The 21212-nt window shown below is 45.0% G+C and overlaps 1 protein-coding gene across 1 annotated transcript in view; it reads left to right on the top strand.

The window, feature by feature from the left end:
• Nucleotides 1-21212, top strand: part of SHROOM3 (shroom family member 3) — a 312102-nt gene that overhangs the window by 231897 nt on the left and 58993 nt on the right. The window contains 1 exon segment of the mRNA XM_057546670.1: nucleotides 18867-18998. Within this exon segment, the coding sequence (XP_057402653.1) occupies nucleotides 18867-18998 (132 nt within the window).

Raw genomic sequence — 21212 nt, 5'->3', positions numbered from 1 at the left:
CAGAAGAAATGATCTGTGAAATATTTTAATTTTGATAAATTGCTTTCCACGAGGGCTCCTACTGAGTTTAGAACGACTTGCCTTTCTTAATGTTACTGGATTTGTTTCCGTAGGAAAGATCCCAAGTGTGCTTTTGAGGGGCATGCCTGCCCCTCCCCCCTTCCACTTGTTCCAGATCTTAAGGCGATTTCTTTTTCAAGTTGTGTTCCACTGTCATGCAGCAAAACTTAAATCATGAAAATGAAATTATACCTGACACATGCTTTACCCTGAGTTCCCAAAGAGATTAAAAGTGCTTTGCTGAAGAGTCGGGGAGAGGTTATAAAATTTCAATACATCCAGCATCCGGTGGGAGTTAGGGTGGGGTGTGACGGTCTCTTTCTCTCTGATGTATTTCGGCGTTATTTATTTATTTATTTATTTATTTTAATCGTAGTATTGTGGTGCACTTCTGTGCATGGAGGCTTTTGAGAGGAAGGGAATGGGAGCCCGCATGCATATAATCTCCATGGAGAGATTGCTGTGAGACATCAGAGTGCAGCAGGAAATCTTAGCACAGGGGTTTCTAAAGATAGTTCTATGCGTCTCTTATTTCTAACCAGTTAATATTTAAAGACTAAATTTTCGTTTCCAATTAAAAGCACATTGGTCAGACATATGGCTAAATCTTCCCTAAAATAATCTCACCAGAAGGTGGTTTACATTTTAATTAATTTTGATGGTTAATTTTTGTCTTTAAAAATTTTTTTTTCATTATAAAAGTATTACATGATTGCTGCAGAAAAGGTGGAATATACAGAACTAAGAAGGAAGTAAACTGTTTATAACAATAACATTTACATTCTATTTGCTAAGGCCTAGTTTTTCATGGAAGCCTAGTCATTTGAAAACTTTGCAGCTGTGAACTTTTTTAAATTGCTAGCAAACCTGGTTTAGGAGCTTAAATTAGGAATTGACAAGGAAGTAAATTTGTACTTTAGAAAATGTTATAACCAACAATAACTTATTCACATGGTTCATGGTTCAAATAAACAGAATTTATTGTGGCAATTTCTCTTGAATCAGCTTCCCACATCTGCTCCAGACAAATGGTTTCTGTTTGTATAGCCTGTTTTGTAAATACATCTCTACCATGAAGGCAAAGTGCCCAGACACATACCCCTTTCCAGTGCTTGTAGCTAGGCTCATAGAGTTAATATTTTTTTTACTGGTTTCTGCATCACCATACGCTTGATAAAACCCTGGAGAAGGTTACCAAGGGACGTTGTAGAGAATTTACTTCCCTGGAGATTTTAAGAATAGGATAAACATCCATCTGCCTAGGATGGCTTCAGTGCAGTACTGTTTGGATAAAGGAAGGCTAGGTCACCTCTCAGAACCGCCAAATTGAGGAATTCTAAACAAATTTCAGTCCTCAATAACCTGGGACCAAAGGGAAATAAAGATTGCCTCAAAAACACCTGAGCCCAGGATGTGGCGAAGCCCTGTTTTGATTTATGTAAAACAAAGATTCTCCTTTGGTAAGAAAGATTTTAAATTATCTTCAGGACTTGCCAGTCCTTTTCTATTGATGGATAGAAAATCAACAATGATTTATTTACTTTCTAAGAAGTTCTAGGTTGAGGATAGTGTAAGTTCCATAACTTAAAGTAAATGAATGAATTGATTCATGGGAATTAAAAGTTCGCCTCCCAAGGCCGGAAGGGGTGTGTGTGTGTGTAATAAACCCTGGAGCTAAGGTTGGTGTGCCTGAGAGCTTTCTCCACTTTGGACCCAACCTTCTTTTCAGGCTCCCATCTTGTGTGTTAAATCTGGTTACATTTTTACATCAACAGTTTGCTTTCTCCTCAACATTTATTCTTGACTTTCCATTTCCAATGGAGAAACTATGTAGTACTTTCACCAAAACCAGGTATTCCTGAAACTTCTATTGGAGGCTGTCCCCCTGAGCTCCAGCTGTGCTGCTGTTTTGCTGGTGATTTTCAGAAGGTCAGGATTTCATGGGTTGCTGCTTCCTCCGCCCTCCTGTTTGACAGAAGTATCCTGTAATTCTAACCACTGTGTGACCTCAATTGCAGTGACACCTTCCTCCCTTTCCGTAGTCACTTGATCAGGAGCAGCAACCCCTCGCCCTCCCTGCAGGATCGCTGGGAGGGGTTCACTTTCTAGGAAAGGTCATGTCAAAAAGAAAATGGGAAGTCAAGAGTCTCCTGGCTGGGCAGTTTTTCACTCCACCTCACACCCTTCAGCTTGTCCTATTTCTCCATGCATGCCAAGCACGTTTTCTTATGCTATGGTAACGCCCAAGAAGGAATAGGAGTATGAACAGTGGTCTTCATTTGTTCAACAAATGTGGGAGGTAGCCCAGCAACTGGAGATGGGTCCTCTGCCCTCAGGGAACTTGTCGTATTAAAGGAGAAATCAAACAGGTTAATAAGCTAGTGCCATTCGGAGGGAGTAGAGTACAGGGGTTAAGAACTTGTGTTTGTTGTAGAGTTAAACATACATCGACCCTGTGACTCAACATATCCACGCCTAGCTGTTTACCCAAGTTGATGAAAACAAATGTCCACTAAGAGACTTGGACAGAGTGGCCGTAGCAACCTTATTCGTAATTACCAACAACTGGGAACAACCCTATGTCCATCAACAAGAAAATGGATAACCTGTGGTACAGCCATACTAATGGAATACTACTTGACAATCGAAAGGGATGAACTTGTGACACACACAACAGCCAGGGCGAATCTCAACCATTATGTTAAACTGAAAGGAGCCAGATACAAAAGGATACACAAACAGTTCTATTTATGAAGTACTAGAATAGGCAAAACTAATCTGTGACCGCAGAAGTTAGTGGTTGCTTGGGGTAGGTTGGGGGGGTGGGAGAGAGTTTGACTAGAAAGAGGTAAGAAGAGACTTTCTGGAGCCATGGAAATGTTCTGTGTCTTGATTTGCGTGATGGTTACACAGTATCTAACTCCATGGAACTGAACAATTAAGACATATGTATTTTATTGTGTGCGAAGCATTAGCTCAATTAGAAGAAGAACTTAAGTCCTAGAGATAGACAAGGGTATACATCCCATCTCTGCTTGTAGGTTTATGTTACCTTGGGCAAGTTATTAAATGCCTCTGAACCCGGAAACGTTGGAAAGGAATAAAACATCTCCTTCATAGGGTGGTTGTAAGGATTGAGTTAGATAATGAAAGTATTTAGCTTAGTTAAGGACTCAATAAATGTCAGCTAATAATTCCATGTACTGTGATAAATATGTGGTTTTGGTGTTAATGATAAAGTTATTTGCACTTTTTGCGAAAGCCATCTCATTTATTTAAGATTATGTAACATATTAACCGATATCCTTAGCATTATATGTCTTCATTTTAATGGGTCCTTTTTCGAGGTTGTAGGGAATTTAAATTTAAAGTTCTTGCCTACCTGATCAAAATACCAGAGGGGCTTTGCTTTGCCAACAGAGGTAAACCTCAAAGAGAGGAAATACCCACTAGGCAAACCCCTCTTTATTTATTTATTTATTTTGGCTGTGTTGGGTCTTCGTTGCTGCGCGCGGGCTTTCTCTAGTTGCGGCAAGCGGGGGCTACCCTTTGTTGCGGTGCACGGGCTTCTCATTGTGGTGGCTTCTCTTGTCGCGGAGCACAGGCTCTAGGCACACGGGCTTCAGTACTGGTGGCGCGCGGGCTCTAGAGCGCAGGCTCAGTAGTTGCAGCGCACGGGCTTAGTCGCTCCCCCTCATGGGGGATCTTCCTGGACCAGGGATCGAACCCGTGTCCTCTTCATTGGCAGGTGGATTCTTAACCACTGCGCCACCAGGGAAGTCCCACAAACCCCTCTTTTTCTGAGGACTGATTTAGTGGTAGCTGTTGAAGCTGAACTCCCAGATTAGGCTCACAGCATTCACAGAATCCAGGTGAAAGGTTTACATATTATAAACTCTTTCCAAAGATGTAGGGGGAAAAGAAAAAACGATCTCTGTATATTGTGCTTTTTTTTGTTGTTTTTAAAGACACACATTATATAACTGGAATTTTCAGTAAAATGCCTTGCACAGAGTGGTAAATATAATACTAGTTTACTTAATCTATTAAGCTTCAATTCTTTAGGTTCAACAGAGTGTTTGGGAAAGATGATATAAACTTTGCCAACTCCAACACAGGCATTTTGTTTTTAGGTTGTTTTAATTCATTCACTAAACATTTATCAAACGTCTACTGAGAACGTATTAGCCGCTGGGAATTCAATGATAAATAATAAGTCATTTTATACTCAAGGGTTCATAGCTGCCCTGATTGTGAATGTGAATGTGTGTCCATTTCTCTTAGACTTTTTTTCAGAGCAGAGGACTCTCTTAGGCTAGTTTTGTTGGGGTTTTTTTTGTTTGTTTGTTTTTTAAATAGCTAACAAGAGCACTCTTTTTTAAAAATTTATTTATTTATTTATTTATGGCTGTGTTGGGTCTTCGTTTCTGTGCGAGGGCTTTCTCTAGTTGTGGCAAGCGGGGGCCACTCTTCATCGCGGTGCGCGGGCCTCTCACTATCGCGGCCTCTCTTGTTGCGGAGCACAGGCTCCAGACGCGCAGGCTCAGTAATTGTGGCTCACGGGCCCAGTTGCTCCGCGGCATGTGGGATCTTCCCAGACCAGGGCTCGAACCCGTGTCCCCTGCATTGGCAGGCAGACTCTCAACCACTGCGCCACCAGGGAAGCCCTTCTTGGTTTTTTTAAAAAGCCTCTTGCTTAAGGTGAAGGTTTAAAATCCTGGGTTTTTTTTCTCCCCCATTGGTACTATTTTCTTAAACACCAGAATTTCTTCTTCTTATCCTTACTAAAAATAACAACAAAATGGTCTCCTATAAAGGCAGTGTAGTGTCGTGGAAAGGTCTTAGACTGTGGAAACAGAGCCACCTGGGTTTGAATCTGAGCTCTACTACCTACTAGTGATTTAGGGTAAGTTCTTAAATTCTTTAAGCCTGAGTTTCCTCATCTGCAAAATGGTGATAAAAGAAGTATTAATATAGGCAGATTAGGCTGTTATAAGGATTAAATGACAAAATACATGTAAAAATAACTAGCGTGGCACCTGGTGGGTATTAATATCTAATATCTCTCGAGTACCTGCTAAGAGTCAAGCACTGTCTGAAACTCTTCTTGTATCTTCCTCGCACTCCTGTGAGGTAGGCACTATTATTGCCCCCTTTAGAGGTGAGGAAACCCCCAAACACAGAAGAGATTAAATAGCTTGCTGAGGGCATGGAGGTGCCAGGGTTGGAACCCCACAAGATCTTGCCTTTCAGCTGAGGAGGTACATAATAGATGCCAGTTACTTTTCCCTTTTAGGTAAAATTATTTTAAGATTTCACTACTGCAGGGAGAAAGTTACACCAATAAGTGGTGCTAGGGCGACCATTATGGGCTGTACGCAGGTGAACACTGGTGATGGAGAATTGGTATGTTCTTAAATGGTCGATGGATCTACTTTCAACCTTGTGGAGTGGGGTTTACAGCAGAGGCGCTCATAAACATGTCAGGGTCTTTCCCCAGCCCCTCAGCAGTCTTCCTGTGAGTGGCCCTCTCTGGCCTGTGAAAAAAAATGTGCATTTGGCCTAGACTTGGTGGAGCCCATGTAGGGATTGACATAGGTGTGATATTTTTTTTTTTTTTTTTTAAACAGGTTGTCCTTGTTGTATGGTCTGTAATTTAATTTTATTTATTTATTTATTTTTGGCTGTGCTGGATCTTCGGTTCGTGCGAGGGCTTTCTCCAGTTGCGGCAAGTGGGGGCCACCCCTCATCGCGGTGCGGGGACCGCTCTTCATCGCGGTGCGCGGGCCTTTCACTATCGCGGCCCCTCCCGTTGCGGGGCACAGGCTCCAGACGCGCAGGCTCAGCAGCTGTGGCTCACGGGCCCAGCTGCTCCGTGGCATGTGGGATCTTCCCAGACCAGGGCTCGAACCCGTGTCTCCCGCATTAGCAGGCAGATTCTCAACCACTGCGCCACCAGGGAAGCCCGGTGTGATATTTTTTTGATCTCCACCGGAAGGCAGTGTGCTCCAGAGCCCTGAAAGTAAGAGGAACAGTAGGCCCTTGTTGCTTATTTATTTTATGTATAGTAGTGTGTACCTGTTAGAATATATATGCATATATATATACACACACACACACACACACACACACACACATATATATACACATAACTGAATCACTTTGCTGTACACCTGAAACTAACACAGCATTGTAAATCAACTATACTTCATAAAAATAAGAGGAACAGTAAACTGTTGCCCCGGGATATTTTGTGTTCCCCATTTTCGTGGCTTTTCCTCAACTGCCAGATTCTGGAGAACCCTGAGTTAGAACTTTAAGTAAGAAGAAATCCTAAGTGGTAGATGGAGAACCCTACTGATTTAATGCAGACATACAAAGTCACATTGGCCAATTAAAATAACATGTGGATGCCTCAGGGGGAAACGTAGTTAAATATCTCTACAGACACGATTCCCTGTTTAGATATGAGCCTTTTCACTTAATCCCCACTCCGCCCCACCAGAGTACAGGTTTTTGTGCAAGATGCTCTGTATTAATGTTCTCAACATCCAGGCCTCTCCTCTGCAGTGTGGCTTGACAGCCGGCATCTCAGGACCGTTTCCTCCACCACCCAGGTCTGTTTAAGACACGCCAGAAAGCCCCGCAGCAAGCAGAGCGGGTGCCGCTGGGGGCAGTGGGCTGAGGCCAGGGGGCATGAGGAGGAGCCCCTTTGCAAAGTGCTGCTTGTGTTAGAAGGAATGTCACCATGTACCAGTTTTGTCCACCCAAGTGAGCCACGTTATCTCAGGGCAAAGTTCCTGGCGGACGAGGCTTCTGGGGCTCCGCTCTCTGAAGGGGAGAAAAGAAATCTGCAGGAAGAACCTACAGGGGTCTTGGCTCTCTGGCTGTCGCTGACCCCTCGAGGCTGCTTGGGTCTGTGCAAGCTCCGCCTGTCTCTAGTCTGATCTACAGTAACTGCTCGGCTAAAGTTAGGAGAATCGCAGGACTGTCACTTGAAGGCCCACTCTGCCTGTTCACCATCGCCTCCAGCCTCTTTCCCTCAACTTTAAGCCCTTTGTATCAGTTCCCATGGTTACCTCTTCACCACTAGCAGCTGGAATTCCGCAGTGAGAGGAGGCTGCCTCCCCACTGAGCCAGGTCTGGCTGGGGCGGAGGCCCCCCATCCGCCGCTGCTTCATGACATGGGGTCACAGCCCAGTACCTTCTCTTTGTCGTGGATTCTGTACCTTTCCCAGGCTTGGCATGCTGGCGTTCTAGTGGGAGGGGAGACCAGGGGTGATGCACGACTCACAGGGTATTTCCTGCCCTCGGCTGGCCTGGCCTGGCCGCCCCATGACCTGCCAAGCTCCTGCCCGCTGCCGCCTCCTGTGTGTTGGTGCCCAGGGGAGGGGGTAGGACCTGCTCTGCCCAATCAGATAAAGGTGACCACTCACTTTCCCACCTGCTTTCGCTTCGGCTTTTGTGCCCAGTACCATCTGTTTATGCGTAGTTGACATTCACAAGACCAGGCTCTGGTCTGGAAGGAACTGGTATCCAAGGCCAGTTTTCCTCCAGCCTGGAGGACCGGGTGGGCACAGGAAACTGGGGGATCATGTGGGCACCTGAGGTTCAAGAGGAGAACATGACTAGCTCAGAGTTTGTCTTCAAGCTGTCACTTTAGATACCGTTTGAGGCCCAAATTCGTTCTCATTTAGGGTTCCGTTGGCCCCAGAGCTGAAACAGGAATTGTAACTACAAGTGGAAATTAACCAGCCCTGGTGGTGAAGGCGAGGAGAAGTGGCTACCAGTAGAAGCCACCACAGATCATCGCTCCTGAGGAAGCCAATACTGGAAGAATTGTTGTGCTTTTCCTGGGATCAGGCAGCTCTGTTTTCTCGAGTTTGTTCCGTCTACAGATATGTGAGCCCCTAGGTGATAAGGCTGTTGTAGATCGTGGTTAAGGGCATGCTTTGGAGCCTTATAGCGTGTTGGGTCTGTGTTTTACCACTCTATTTGTGATCTTGAGCAATTTATTTAAATTACCTGTGCCTCAGTTTCGTTTTCTGTGAAAGAGGGGGAACACTCCATAGGATTATTATGAGGATTGAGTTTGTTATGTAAAAATACTTTGTAAATTGTGAAGTCCAACACAGGTGTCAATTGGTAATATTTTTTAATGATGTTTTGAGAGTGCCATGCTAAGCTAAAGACAGATTTATGTCAGTCCCACTTTTGTGTTATGTATGTCAGTGGGTCCAGAATTCCCTGGAGAGGATAGGGTAGTATTGGGCTGAGTGGGGACACACAGGATTTAGAAAAGAAAAGAAAAGAAAAAGAACTCTGGACTGTATTACACTAACCCTATAGTAATCAAAGGAAAGGAAAAATGGTGGGGATAAGTAGAAACTTAGCCAGTGGAACCATAGTTACAAACACCTTGAAAAGGTGTATTGTAAACCACAAACAATTACTTTTCCACAAATTAACTGCAATTTGGTACCTTGCCTTTCATTTAAAATGTGCTTCCAAAGAATATAAAGCAACAGCCAGGGGAAAGCTTGGGAGACAGAGTCCCACTTTGGATAATAGCAAAGGTTGGAAACATTTAGGTTTGAGATTTGGAGGCATTTAAATAGCATGGAATGTCTATTATCTACCCTAAAAAGCAGAAAGAATCTTGGATATTGTGGACACAAATGCAGTTGGCACGAGCTTAAAAAAAGTGCATGTGAGCTTCTTTCTAAGACCCAGTAATCCTCTTGGGCAAAGTAAGGATTAGGCCTCCCTCACAAACAAGGGGGTGAGTTCATTTTTGCTAAGATTCCTCAGCTGTTGCCAAATTTAGCCAGGGACCTATTTTCTCCCAGTGAATGACCATGTCCATTTACATTTTTAACGTCTACCCCCTCTTCTCCTCCAGGCAGGTCTAGGACAGGAGCAACTTATTTGCAAGTAGATGGGAGAGACCGCATTGCCATCCCAGGGACCTTCCAGAGCCAGAGCCCCTCCACCCACTTCTGCCTGCAGGAGGGCAGGGGTCTCTCTCCCCAGAGCCTGAGGTGGGAGGACTCCAGGGGCTAAAAAAAACTGGGCCCAAGCTCATCATGTTTTTAAAACAGACACTTTCTCTGAGTGCCATCCCTACCCACTGCCTGAGGCTCCCTCTGGTGAGAGAAGAATTCCAGAAGAATTCCTCAGGCCAATTCTGTCAGCCTTGATGTTCCAGGAACCATTTCTTTCACACTGGTTGCTGGGTCCTCTGTGCCAGTCTGTTCCTAAGGGGCCCAGGTAATGCCCCATATTTCCTGTTCCTATATGCAAAAAACCTCCACTGTGGCGTTAAATATTTATATCCCTCGCCAAAGGCTTTGGACATTTGCTGTTGCCCTTTCTAAGGAATTAAAGAGCCGATCGTTATACCAGCATCCTGTCACACCCCTTGGGTGACTTCCCATATTCACCTCTCTCATGTAGATCACTTGGATCAAATGATAATAGCTCCTGTCTTGTAGTGGTTATCACATGCCAGGCTTCCTAGTCCCATAGCCGTGTCACCAGGCAGATCATACTCTGTCCCCTTTTTACAGAGGACGCCCTGAGGCTCAGACAGAGTAGTGGCAGAGCTCAGATTGGAACCCAAGTTGATCTGGCTCCAGATTCTTTGTGTGTCTCTCCAGCAAGGCTGGAAGTCAGAAATTGTCTTATATTCTGCAGAGATTCCAGCTTGGAATCTGCGTGTAGAAAGTGCTCATTACTTGTGGACGGAGATACTCGAGAAATCGTTTTCTCACTCAGGATTTGTCATTTATGGTTTGTAGACTGTTAAAGGTAAAAGGAACCCTAAAGTACATCTGTACCAATCCAGTGCAGGCCTCCTGGCTGCTGTTCCAGTACTATTTCCCTCTATAATAGTACATGCACATATGGCCATTTTTGGTGTCTACTTAGCCATCCAAACTCCCTTTTCCTAATGTTTAGTGGAAATAAGGGAGGAAGTATTACCAAATCTATTTTCCTGTGTTACTTCCACTATGTCGATTTATTTTTTCTTTTCATAATTGAGATTTTACTGGTTGTTTTGAGGATGAGTACATAGACATTTCAATTTGCACACAATTCTTAATGTATGTACCAAAAATCTAAAAAATTGTGTAGTTGTGGTTCTCTTCTGAACAGTTATTCCAGTGACTTTCCAGCTTAAAATTCAGAGGCAAATTTTCCTTAACAGGATATCAAGTACCAATATGTTTAAATTTTGATATGCTCTTATATCATAAGTCGCACTAATTCATGATTTAATACCATATACACCACATACTTAAATTTTCAGTTGTTCATAGCACATTTACAAAGTTACTAGGAAAACTGGATGACCATGACCGAAGATATTACAGAGTGCACAAAATTCTGACAAGGAGAGCCAAGATCAAGGAGTGGTTTGCTTTAGGAAGCAATTCTACCAAAAACAACATGGGAAGAGAAGTAATTTAAAGTGTTCAAGACATATTAAATGCACTACTGACTCCAAATTAGTATGCTTTGTATTATGGGATATAAAAATTACCCCTGTCTATGGAATGTTAAGTTGACACCCAAGATAATCAAAGCCTCCCATGTTCAATATCCCACTATCTTCTGGCTGTACCGAAAAATAAACAGTCAGCAACTGATTTCACCTCTTTAAAAATGGGATGAGGTGGGATTCCCTCCTTCTTAAAAATGTTTCTAGAGCTACTAAAAAACTTGCACTTACAAAATAGTTGATAAAAACATTCCTCTGGAGTATACAGGAAGGGAGACACTGATAAGACCGGGTGTATGATATTAATCAGACTCGGCTTCTTTCTCTGCTGCGTCATCGGGGAGGCTGGACTCTCCTTGTTTGTAGTTTCTCCGTTTTCTGCAGGTGAAAAAGAAGATGTTCTTTAGTCTCTTGTTTAGCCACTTTGGCCTGTTTTCCCTTTGCTCCCCTTTCCCCTTTTGTTCACAGTTTTTGGTCTGAAGATTTATCCTTTCCTGCCACCTTTTTTAGCTTGTTTCTACTTTCTCAGGAGCTGGTCTCCTCTTGAGCTCCTCCTTTGCTGCCCCCTGGGTGGATCTGAACTTCCTCTTGGGCATTGTGGAGGCAGGGTGGGCATGTGCCAGGTGCGCCAAGAGCCTTCACAAAGCTGGGCTGCCTGGCCACTGCCCAAGCTGCTGGGACCCCCCACCATGTTGCTTCTTGTTCACTTTCTTGCTCTTCTCATCTCTAGTAGATCCTCTCCAACATGCTCTCCTAGAGGTCGTAACTGGTACTACACCGTGCTGTGTGGTCTGGGAGCGGGAGGTCTTAGGAATTTGGACTGGGAGATTTTCTTGTCTAAACAGGCTTGCCACCATTGCAAGCCTAATGCCTAATCCATTGTGTGGTCCGTGGTTGACCCTTAGCGATTGTTGATTGAGTGAATGGATGATTGGGCTGGGTGTAGAAGTGTGCTCTGAGAGTCTCGACATGAAGCGTGTCCTGTATCAACGTCAGCAGTCTGAGGAAGTTCCGGGTCAAGGTGCAGTCTGGGTGGCAAGGGTGAGGGTGGGGAGCGCTACAAAATCTGGTCTCATCATTTGTCTAGATCTAGGGACATTTGGGCTAGGGACAGAGAGGGGACCCATCTGAGCAGTAGCTGTCGGTAACTTTTGACTTTCTTCTGAAGAAGCTTTCCCTTTAAAGAAGCTTTGGTATTGTTTGTCAGCTGTGTCAGAGGATTTTTAGGATTGTAGACTCTAAAGGCAATATGAAATGACAGAGAGAGCATGAAAGTTAGAGTTAGGGACGCTGACTTCATGTAGCTTACAGGTCCTGAACTCAAGCAAGTAACTATCCCTGTCTGAGGCTGTCTGTACATCTGTTAAGTGGGGATAAATAATACCTGCTGTACTTGCCCTTTAGCATTATTATGAGGGCCAAATGGACTAACGCACGGAAGGTACTTTCAAGCTATAATGGACAATATTAAAGTACGGAACTGTTATGTTTCCTTGGACACTAGGGAGAGGAGAGGGTGGGAGGGAAGAAAGACAGAGACCTCACTTTCTTAAGACGATTACATCACTTTCTACTGATACTGGTTTCCCAGAAATCTTGCTTCCTCCTCCAGGTATTTTTCCACGGTTGTTAGGGATCCTAAAGTAAACCCTGCCACCAGCATGAAGTCTTTTCACTGCCCAGATTTACTCCCAGGGTAGATAGCTCCACTGCCATTTCCCGACAAAGGTTTTCCTTTAAAAATATGGAGAAATTAGACTGAGACCCATTCTAGTAAGGAAAAAAAATAAGGCTAGTTTTACTTTTTCTGATAGTTAAAATAATAAATGTTAATTGTAAACAATTTGCAAGGTATAGAGAAAGAGAAGAAAAATATCGCCCATAATTCTATCACCCAGTAGTAACATTTTGGTACTTTTGCTGGTCTTTTGTCTTCATTAGTATCTTTTTGTCTCATATGAATGGAAAAAGGGTCATGTGGCAGAAATGCCAGGCAAGTGTGGATTGGCATGTGGCTGATGCCTAAGAAAAAAGTAAGCAAAGTCCTGGGACCCTCAGAGGCATTTCATGAGGGGTGGCATGGTCTCTGGCCAGACTTCTTTCTACTTGTTTTCTTTCTTTTTGCTTTCTTTATCTATAAAATGAGGATCATTGCTGTCTCAAATGATAAGATTAATGAATAAGTTTTTAAAGCACAGTATCCGGTACGTACTCTGTGCCCAAGAAATGTAAGTTTCCTTTCTATTGGTAAGAAGTGAACACTGCCAGGCACTGTTCTAAGTGCGTTACACATATTGGTTCATTCAAGCCTCACAACTATCCTATGATGCAGGTGTTAAGATTATCCTTACTTTATAGAGGAGGAAACTGAGACACAAGAGGTTGAGTGGCCTGCCCAAAGTCAAATACCTACTAGGCGACAGAGCCAGAATAGGAACCCAGGCATTTGGCTGCGGAATCTACATTGTTCATTCAAGTTACAGCCTGCTACTCACTAGAGTTGACTGAAGATCAGACTCAGTGTTTACGGCTAGGGCCAGATGCTCCAGTGGTAAAGATATCACCAGTTTAATATAAGCCCTTGCATGAGGGCCCTTGGTTTTCTTATGCGCTTGCCCTGGGCTAGCTATGTCATAGGGCCCAGTGGGTGGAGGGACTGAAGCCAAAAGTAAATCCAGAGCAGATTAAATATTTAATAGGTAGGTTAAAAGGTCTGGCTAATCATTTGGCTTTTTCCCCTACCCACCCTTTTCCAGTCTCAGTGCAAGGCTGGCATAGAGGTCACGGGCTTAAGATCTGGAGATAGTTAGGCTTGTGGTTTCAGAAAGAGTCAGAAATATGCTGAATGTCAATGGTATAAATTGTACACTTGATCCATTTGGGAGGTTTCAGGGGAAATCAAGTGAGAAAAAGCATCAGCAAGGGGAGCAGGAGGTACAAACAGACACAGGGCCGAGACATACAAAGCACATCTGTGCATGGCTGAAGGGTTATGTATGGCCCCCCTGTAGTAACCACGCTGCCAAACCAAGGTGGGTGAGCAGGAAGAAGAGGTTTTGTTTTTTTTTGGTTGTTATTTTAATTATTTATTTATTTATTTATTTATTTATTTTAGGCTGTGTTGGGTCTTCGTTTCTGTGCAAGGGCTTTCTCTAGTTGCGGCAAGCGGGGGCCACTCTTCATCACGGTGCGCGGGCCTCTCACTATCGTGACCTCTCTTGTTGCGGAGCACAGGCTCCAGACGCGCAGGCTCCGTAGTTGTGGCTCACGGGCTTAGTTGCTCCGCGGCATGTGGGATCTTCCCAGACCAGGGCTCGAACCTGTGTCCCCTGCATTGGCAGGCAGATTCTCAACCACTGCGCCACCAGGGAAGCCCAAGAAGAGGTTTTTGAGGACAAGTAAAAGGCATGCCTGTGATGGAACGCACTGCATAGGATACAGGCCTGAGAGAGTGCAGTGTGAACAGCTTCCTAGATGGTAAATAATGATTTAAAAAACAAGAAAGGAGAGTAATGAAGGGACAGTGAACCGAAAGGTTAAGTCTAAATACATAGGTACCAAAAGGCCAGTAATAGGAACAAGGGGTTTTTAAAGAAAGGGCAGTTCATTGAGAATGTCTGTGAAAACTTTGATAAATGCCCAGTCACCAGCAAACGAAGAACAGCTACATTAGGCTAAGAACACAAATCTGAACCTAAGGGCATCAGTTCTTAAAATCTTCCTCTGCACACTGAAGAAGCCGAGAATCCAGGCCCTCTCCACCTCCCAGAGACTGAAGGGAAGAGTGCTGGGGAGCCTGAGGTGATGATACTAGAGGCCTGCTAACAGGATGCAGAGATGATGGTGGGACCAGTTTCCTGCGTGATGGACACAGAGTGGCACAAAGAGAAAATAGAAACCTAGGAAACCGCGAACACGACTTTTCATGAAGCAAATTATGAAAACGAATACACGCGAGCACCCAGCCTAAATCCGAAGGAATTTCTCCAGAGGGCTCTGAGGACAACTTAGCCCTGTGTAAATGCACTTCTGTCTGCTTAATCTCAAAAGGCATTCTGGCTGCTTCGAAACATAAGGCGGCAGAACTGTGCTGAGCTGCACCAACTGTTTGTCGAAGGGCTTGGCCAGTGGTCCCCCAACACTGCTCTCTACTCCACGAAAGCAGCTGTTGATGACAGGGACCAAGAGTTAGAGTCGAATTCTACTTTCACAAAGAAATCGACTCACAACCTTATGTAGAAAGTGACTGCAAGAAAAGAGATCCCTACCTTCCCCAAAACATGTACTGTAAACAATTTAATGCCTTTAAGAGTTGAAGGGCACAGAGCTCCAACTTGGATGCATTACACAATTATTCCCTTTACAATCAACTATGATTCATTCTATCAATCTGTGTTGTGTGCCTCCCATGACCCACCCACTGTCTCAGGCCCTGGGTATGTAGTGGTTTAAAAGCACAAAACTGAAGAAAAGTCAGCCATGGGCCCTGACCTTGTTGCACTTATTGTCCGGTACATACCGTGTGCAAATGAACATTTACATGCGGATCCAGGTGCAACCAAGGGAACGACCAGGTGCCGGGAAGAGACTCTCTGAGGTAGAGGAAGCCGTCTCTGAGGAGGTGATGTCCCACCCGGGACCAGAAGGCTGAGGAAGAGCCAACCAGGTGGAGAATCGGGAGGAAGACTGTTCCAGGTGGAGGGAACCTCATGTGTGAAGTGGAGAGCTTGGCAGGCTTGGGGAGCCCGGGCCAGGCCGGTGAGGACAGGGCGAAGGAGAGGGGAGGTGTTAAAGTGTGGGCAGGAACCAGGTCACTGGAGACCTCACAGCCAAGTTAAGGAACTTGGAGTTCCTCCAGAGTGCATGGGGAAGCTACACAAGTTTTATTACTAGAGATGACATAATCCACTTACTTTATTTAAAGGTAGTGCCGGCTGCTGGGTAGGTGCTGGGGTGCTGGGGACAGGAATGGATGCGGCTGTCAAGGAAGCTGTTCCTGGATAAAACACAACCAAAAGGACGAAACTGCTGATTCTGAGAACCAATCTCTTCCTAAGGTTGTAACGGTCCATGCTAAGGAGATAGGAGCCCCCCTACCCATCCCCACCTAAACGCAGTAGAAACCAGGAGCGCAAGGGATCTGGAGAGACCATGATATCGGGCCTGGCCCAGCTCTGTATGTCTTTCTCTCCAGCTTCCCCGGACCCTCCCCAGTTTTCATGGTGCTCAAGAGAGCTACAGAAACAGGATGATCCAGAACTTTTTCTTCAATATTGGCTGAAACTCAGTTCAGAAAGCACTTAAGGACTCTATTAAAATACCAAATAGTAAAGCAGTCGGTATATATTCATTAATTATGAATAGTGAGGGCTGGGAAGATGAATGTACTCATCATAGAGAGTAGAAATACGTAGGTGGTTGGCGTGGATCTTTTGTTTCTTAACTATCTGGCAAAGAAAGATGATACTGGGAGAGTGGATCACAGTCTTTTTTTTAGCCCCCGTTAAATCTTCTCACGTCAGCTCCGATTCCTGTGTCCTCACTCATAGTTTGTGATACTGAGACTGGAGAACAGCAAGAAACAATATTAAAAAGAGCCTTCAAAAACATCTCGTTAGTTTTGCCAACAAGATTCACTATGGAATTTCTTTTCATTAGAACATGTGAGTTTAAACATGTGTGTTTCTTGTCCAGGTTATTCCAGAAGGAGGTTATTCCAGAAAAGCAGTGCTCTGGGTGCTGGTGATTCTTCCTGCATTCCTTCCAACCTGTTTCCTCCTTGGTGTTGTGCATTCTGACAGCCTACTCAGGAGCCAGCCCATCCAGGGTGGGGGGAGGTGAAGATTAGCAGGGAGGCTGTGCTGTGACTTAGCCTGGGGGCCGCCGTCAGCAGCAATCAACCCCAACCCTGGTTTTATGAACCCTCACACCCAGTTGTTAATGTCAGCTGGTCCCCTGGAGGGCATCGCTGGGGTGCTCATCTCTGCCAGGGTTGAAAAGGATCATGCACTGAAAATCCTTAAGAAGATAACACAGTCTCATGTTCTTGCCTCCATCTCCTTCCCATTTGCCTGCTCTTCCTGCCAGCCCTTCACTCCAACAGCTTTCACCCCGGACTTTCCGTCCCTTGGTGCCTCCCAGAGAGGGGGGAGGGGGTAAGGAAAGAGAAAAGGGCTCAGCCATTGTGCAGAAAGGACAGAGCCAGCAATTGTGGTTTAGGAAAAAAAAAAAAAAAAAAAAATGAGGAAGTTATTAAATGCCACAGTGTTTTTTTTTGAAAGCTCAGGCCTGGTCTTTATTGTTTTTCCCCAGCAGACAACGTCAGGGTCTAGAGGAGAGCTGGAAAGGCAAGCTTGCTGTCGGAATGGAGTCTACCAATGGGTGGTCTTGGATGTGCTGTGTATGTCTGTGTCATCTTTACGTTCATGTGATGATGAGATACCTTTGAGTATACTTTCCACCTCAGCTTAAGCCAGATGGCCATTGGGGTTGGTGCCGCTGAGGGTTGTAGAAATCCTAATTGGAGACCACATGATGAATTCTGCAAAAGGCTCTGACATGCTAACTCTGGACAAAACTCTTTCTGCTGTTATTTCCAGCATAAATTAGGTCTTTTTAATTGTGTCTATTTTACATGACATCTTAGCTGAAAGGAGCTCTAAAATGAAGGTACTGTTGAAGACAGTAATGAAAATGATTCGTTAATTAAGCACATACCCCATGTGTAGGCACTATGCTAGACAGTTAATAGACATTATCTAGAAACTTTATAGCAACTCTGCAGGATACATATAATAACAGGAGCTGATTTGCTGAGGGCCGAATATGTACCAGACTCTATCCTAAGTGCTTTATCTGAATTAGTTTATTTAAGTGTCTCAACAACCCTATGAAAGCCATTGGTCCTTTGCACCCATTTCAGAGACGCGAGAACAGGCACAGAGAGGACAAGGTCACCGAGCTGGTCAGAGGGTAAGGCCAGGACTCTGGCTCACAGACTCCAGGGCCAGGCTTCTACACTGTGTGCTCTGCCTCTTATTCTCACATTCCCGATAAGGAGCCTGGGGCTCAGTGTTTACATTCCCAATGTCATTCAGCTCACGAGTGACAGAACCTCAACCAGGTCTTCAGACTTCAAGTCTAGGGGAATAGTGAATATACTCAAAGCCAGGAATCTTAAATTTGGTGAGAAAAGTAATGTCACAAAGGAGGTAATGATGCTTAGATCAAACTAAAGATGAAAGCTTTAGCTTAGAAGTAGAAAATCCCTGCTGACTGCCTGGTCATCTCCCTCCCTGTCCTGAAATACAAAGAGATCAACACCATTCATAATCCCACCCCTTCTCAGCCAAGTCCTATGCAGAGGAGAAACAGTAGGCATTTGCGCCTTCTCCAGATGCCTGCTTACAGGACGTGGTGCAGGGGGCTACCAGTTGGCTCTCAAAGACAGACACGAAAACACACCACTGGTACCCAGTGTGGCAAACCCTCCTCGGAACCTGATGCAGGGGACAGACAGTCCGATCAAGAGGAGGCCTTGAAGGTGCAGTCAGGGTGTTTGGAAATTCAGGAGCCAAGACTCTCCTCCGGAGAAGAAATACATCTGTTCCCATGGTGGGACGCCTTGGGCGCTCGGGGCTTAACATTTTTCTCTGCCTGCCTGGGAGTTTGGAGGGAAAGAGCTATGGGAATGGTGTTAAGGAGTGGGCGGTGAGGGGGGGGTGGTTAAATGGACACACAGAAGGCTTGCCTGCAGCACAGTGGAATCTAAACAATCTGAAGTAGCTCGGCCTCAAGGGTTGGCATGTGCTCCTGAGCTGCCACCCACTGAACGGAGCAAGGGCTGCTGCACTGGAGGATCTCTCTCCTTCCAGCGAAACCAAGACAGGAGGCCGCGGGGACTTGTCTCAGGGAACCACCTTCTTGGACAGTTTGCTTCAGTGAGGCCAGTTTTTCACTTACTTACCAATGGCTGCTGAGTTATAGGAGGGTTCATCTTCATAACAGTCAATATATATTTCTTTCCCCCTTGGCTGGAAAAATCTGGTGTTCTAAGATTGGGTAGTGCACGTTATTGCTTCACAGAAACACAGATAGGAGAGGATGAAGACCCCCGGTAGCGCATTTGCCTTCCTTCGGGCAGAGCGCCTCGGTGGGTGCAGGCTTAGACCTCTGAGCTCAGCTGTGCTGCTCTCCTCTAACCCCAGGGTTAATTCTCATGCATTTTCCAGGTCGGACTCATTCGTGCCCCCTGCCCACGAACACCATCATGCTCAACTTCCTGTTTTCCTATTTTTGCCAGAGATGCGTGTGCAGACCCGGACCCTGCAGATACAGGCACCTCTGAGTCCTTCGGCCCAGGGCACCTGACCTCTGACCCCCAGCACAGGAAAGCAGTATGGTCAGGAGGGGTTAAACTTCGGCTGAAGCACAGGTAAGAGGCACGGAGGGCTGCGCTGAGCGGTTCGGAAGAGGGACTTGGCTGCTGGAAGAGGGAATTGGGGGCGAGGCTGGTCAAGAACACAGACGAGTGAGAGAGCTGAGGAGGGGCCGAACGAGGAGGTCAGATGGAAGCTCGGAGTTCAGAAGGATAATCACCCGAATGACAGTTTTCAAACTAGGTTCTGAAGAAGCATCAAGTTCCTGGGAGGTAATCTGGGGGTCCCTCAAATCATTTGATGCAAATATCTTTTTAAAAATACATTGACAACTGTATTTAAAGCTATAATTAAAAACACTAAAAGAGATACACCAACATCTTACAGTTTGGAAATGACTAATGCGTTACATTGTACAACAAGATTGATTCATCTCTGAACTGCTATTCACTGAACACGTCTTATCTCTAGTTGAGGAATGTCCAGAGATTACAGAGTTGGTCTAATAAAAATTTGCAGCTACTTATCTGTGCTTTCTATGTGCTAGGGCTTTGCCTACCTCATCAAATTCTCACACCAGTGCTGTGAGGTTTGCACTAGTGTAAAGGCATCTCGTTAGGCGGTGGATTCAAATCCAGGCAGTTTGAGCTCACAGCCACTCCACTCTATCGCCTCAGCAATCAGCGTAACAGAACCTACTTCCTAGGACAACTGTGGGAATTCAATGAGATAAGGTATTCGGCACTTAGCACAGAGCCGGCTCGTGGGGAACAAGAGATAAATGTCAGGTGAAGTAAACATTAGGTGGTGGTGTAATGATGTCCTGGTCATCGTTCTCATCAAGCCTTTCATCACTGTCACGTAGGTCTGTGTGCCAGCATGAAAGGCAGTATAATATAGTGAGTAAGATGGGGGGGGGGGGGGTCTGTGGAATCAGCCTACCTAGAATTCAAATCTTGATTGTGCCACTTAATAGATAACTGCAGGCAAGTTATTTAAACTTTATTTCCAATCTATAAAATGAGTTTAATAACTAATCTACCCCAAAGAGTTGCTGAAAAGGATTGAAAATGCTAATATACATAAAACACTTAGAGTGGTACCTGGCCCGTCGTAAGCGCTCAGTAGATGTTGGTTATCACTGCTGTGAATTATCCTGATTTCAGTGTGGGGGGCGTGGCTCTTTCACGTAGACACGTGGGCTTGGATTAGAAATAAATAAACATTATAAACTTAGATTTATGCAATTACCCATGTTTATGGATATGCAAATATACATTAAAGTATTTGTTATATTTCCTACAATCCAACAAAACTTGTATATGGTGTCTACATTAAGATTCTTTGTAAGGGGCTTCCCTGGTGGCGCAGTGGTTGAGAATCTGCCTGCTAATGCAGGGGACACGGGTTCGAGCCCTGGTCTGGGAAGATCCCACATGCCACGGAGCAGCTGGGCCCGTGAGCCACAATTGCTGAGCCTGCGCGTCTGGAGCCTGTGCCCCGCGACGGGAGGGGCCGCGATAGAGAAAGGCCCGCGCACCGCGATGAAGAGAGGTCCCCGCACCGCGATGAAGAGTGGCCCCCGCTTGCCGCAACTGGAGAAAGCCCTCGCACGAACCGAAGACCCAACACAGCCAAAAATAAATAAATAAATAAATAAAATCAAGTAAAACTTTAAAAAAAAAAAAAAAAAGAACCAGTTTAAAAAAAAAAAAAAAAAAGATTCTTTGTAAGGTTTTCTTTGAAAAAAGGATTCAAAAGAAGTTTGAACATACCAACTGAGGAGAGGCTGAGATTTGCAGAAGACTCCATTTATAAAAGAAGCAGCTGGCAAAAGGTTGCTCCAGGGACAGCCTGAAGGAGAAGTATCCCCAAGCTTACTGCTATTCCTTTCAGTCTCCTAGGATCTTCAAAATGTAGAGGGTCAGAGCCTTTTATTTAACGAGACTCCACTGAGGTGTGTAGGTTAATGTAGCAACAGTGCCAGAGTACTTTAGGCCAGAAAGTCATAGTTAGGGAGTTACTGCCCTGGCCTGGGTGGGCAATGATCGAGACTTGAACTTAGCAGGTGGTGATGGGACAAGAGATGAGACAGATTTGGTTTGAATTTAGAAGACAGATCAAGAGCAGGTGAGGGTGGGAGAAGGGAGATTAAAGTGTGTGACTGCTAAGTCTCAGCCATGGGGCACTGGGGTAATTGCAGGGCCATTCGCCAGAAGGCAGGGAGAGCTGAGACTAGGTGGGGCTAAGAGCGTGAAGAGTGGAATCAC

The sequence above is a fragment of the Balaenoptera acutorostrata genome, chromosome 5, assembly GCF_949987535.1.
Source record: "Balaenoptera acutorostrata chromosome 5, mBalAcu1.1, whole genome shotgun sequence".
Lineage (NCBI taxonomy): Eukaryota > Metazoa > Chordata > Mammalia > Artiodactyla > Balaenopteridae > Balaenoptera > Balaenoptera acutorostrata.
Note: the sequence above shows the minus strand (reverse complement) of the source record. Positions and strands in the feature narration are given on the sequence as shown.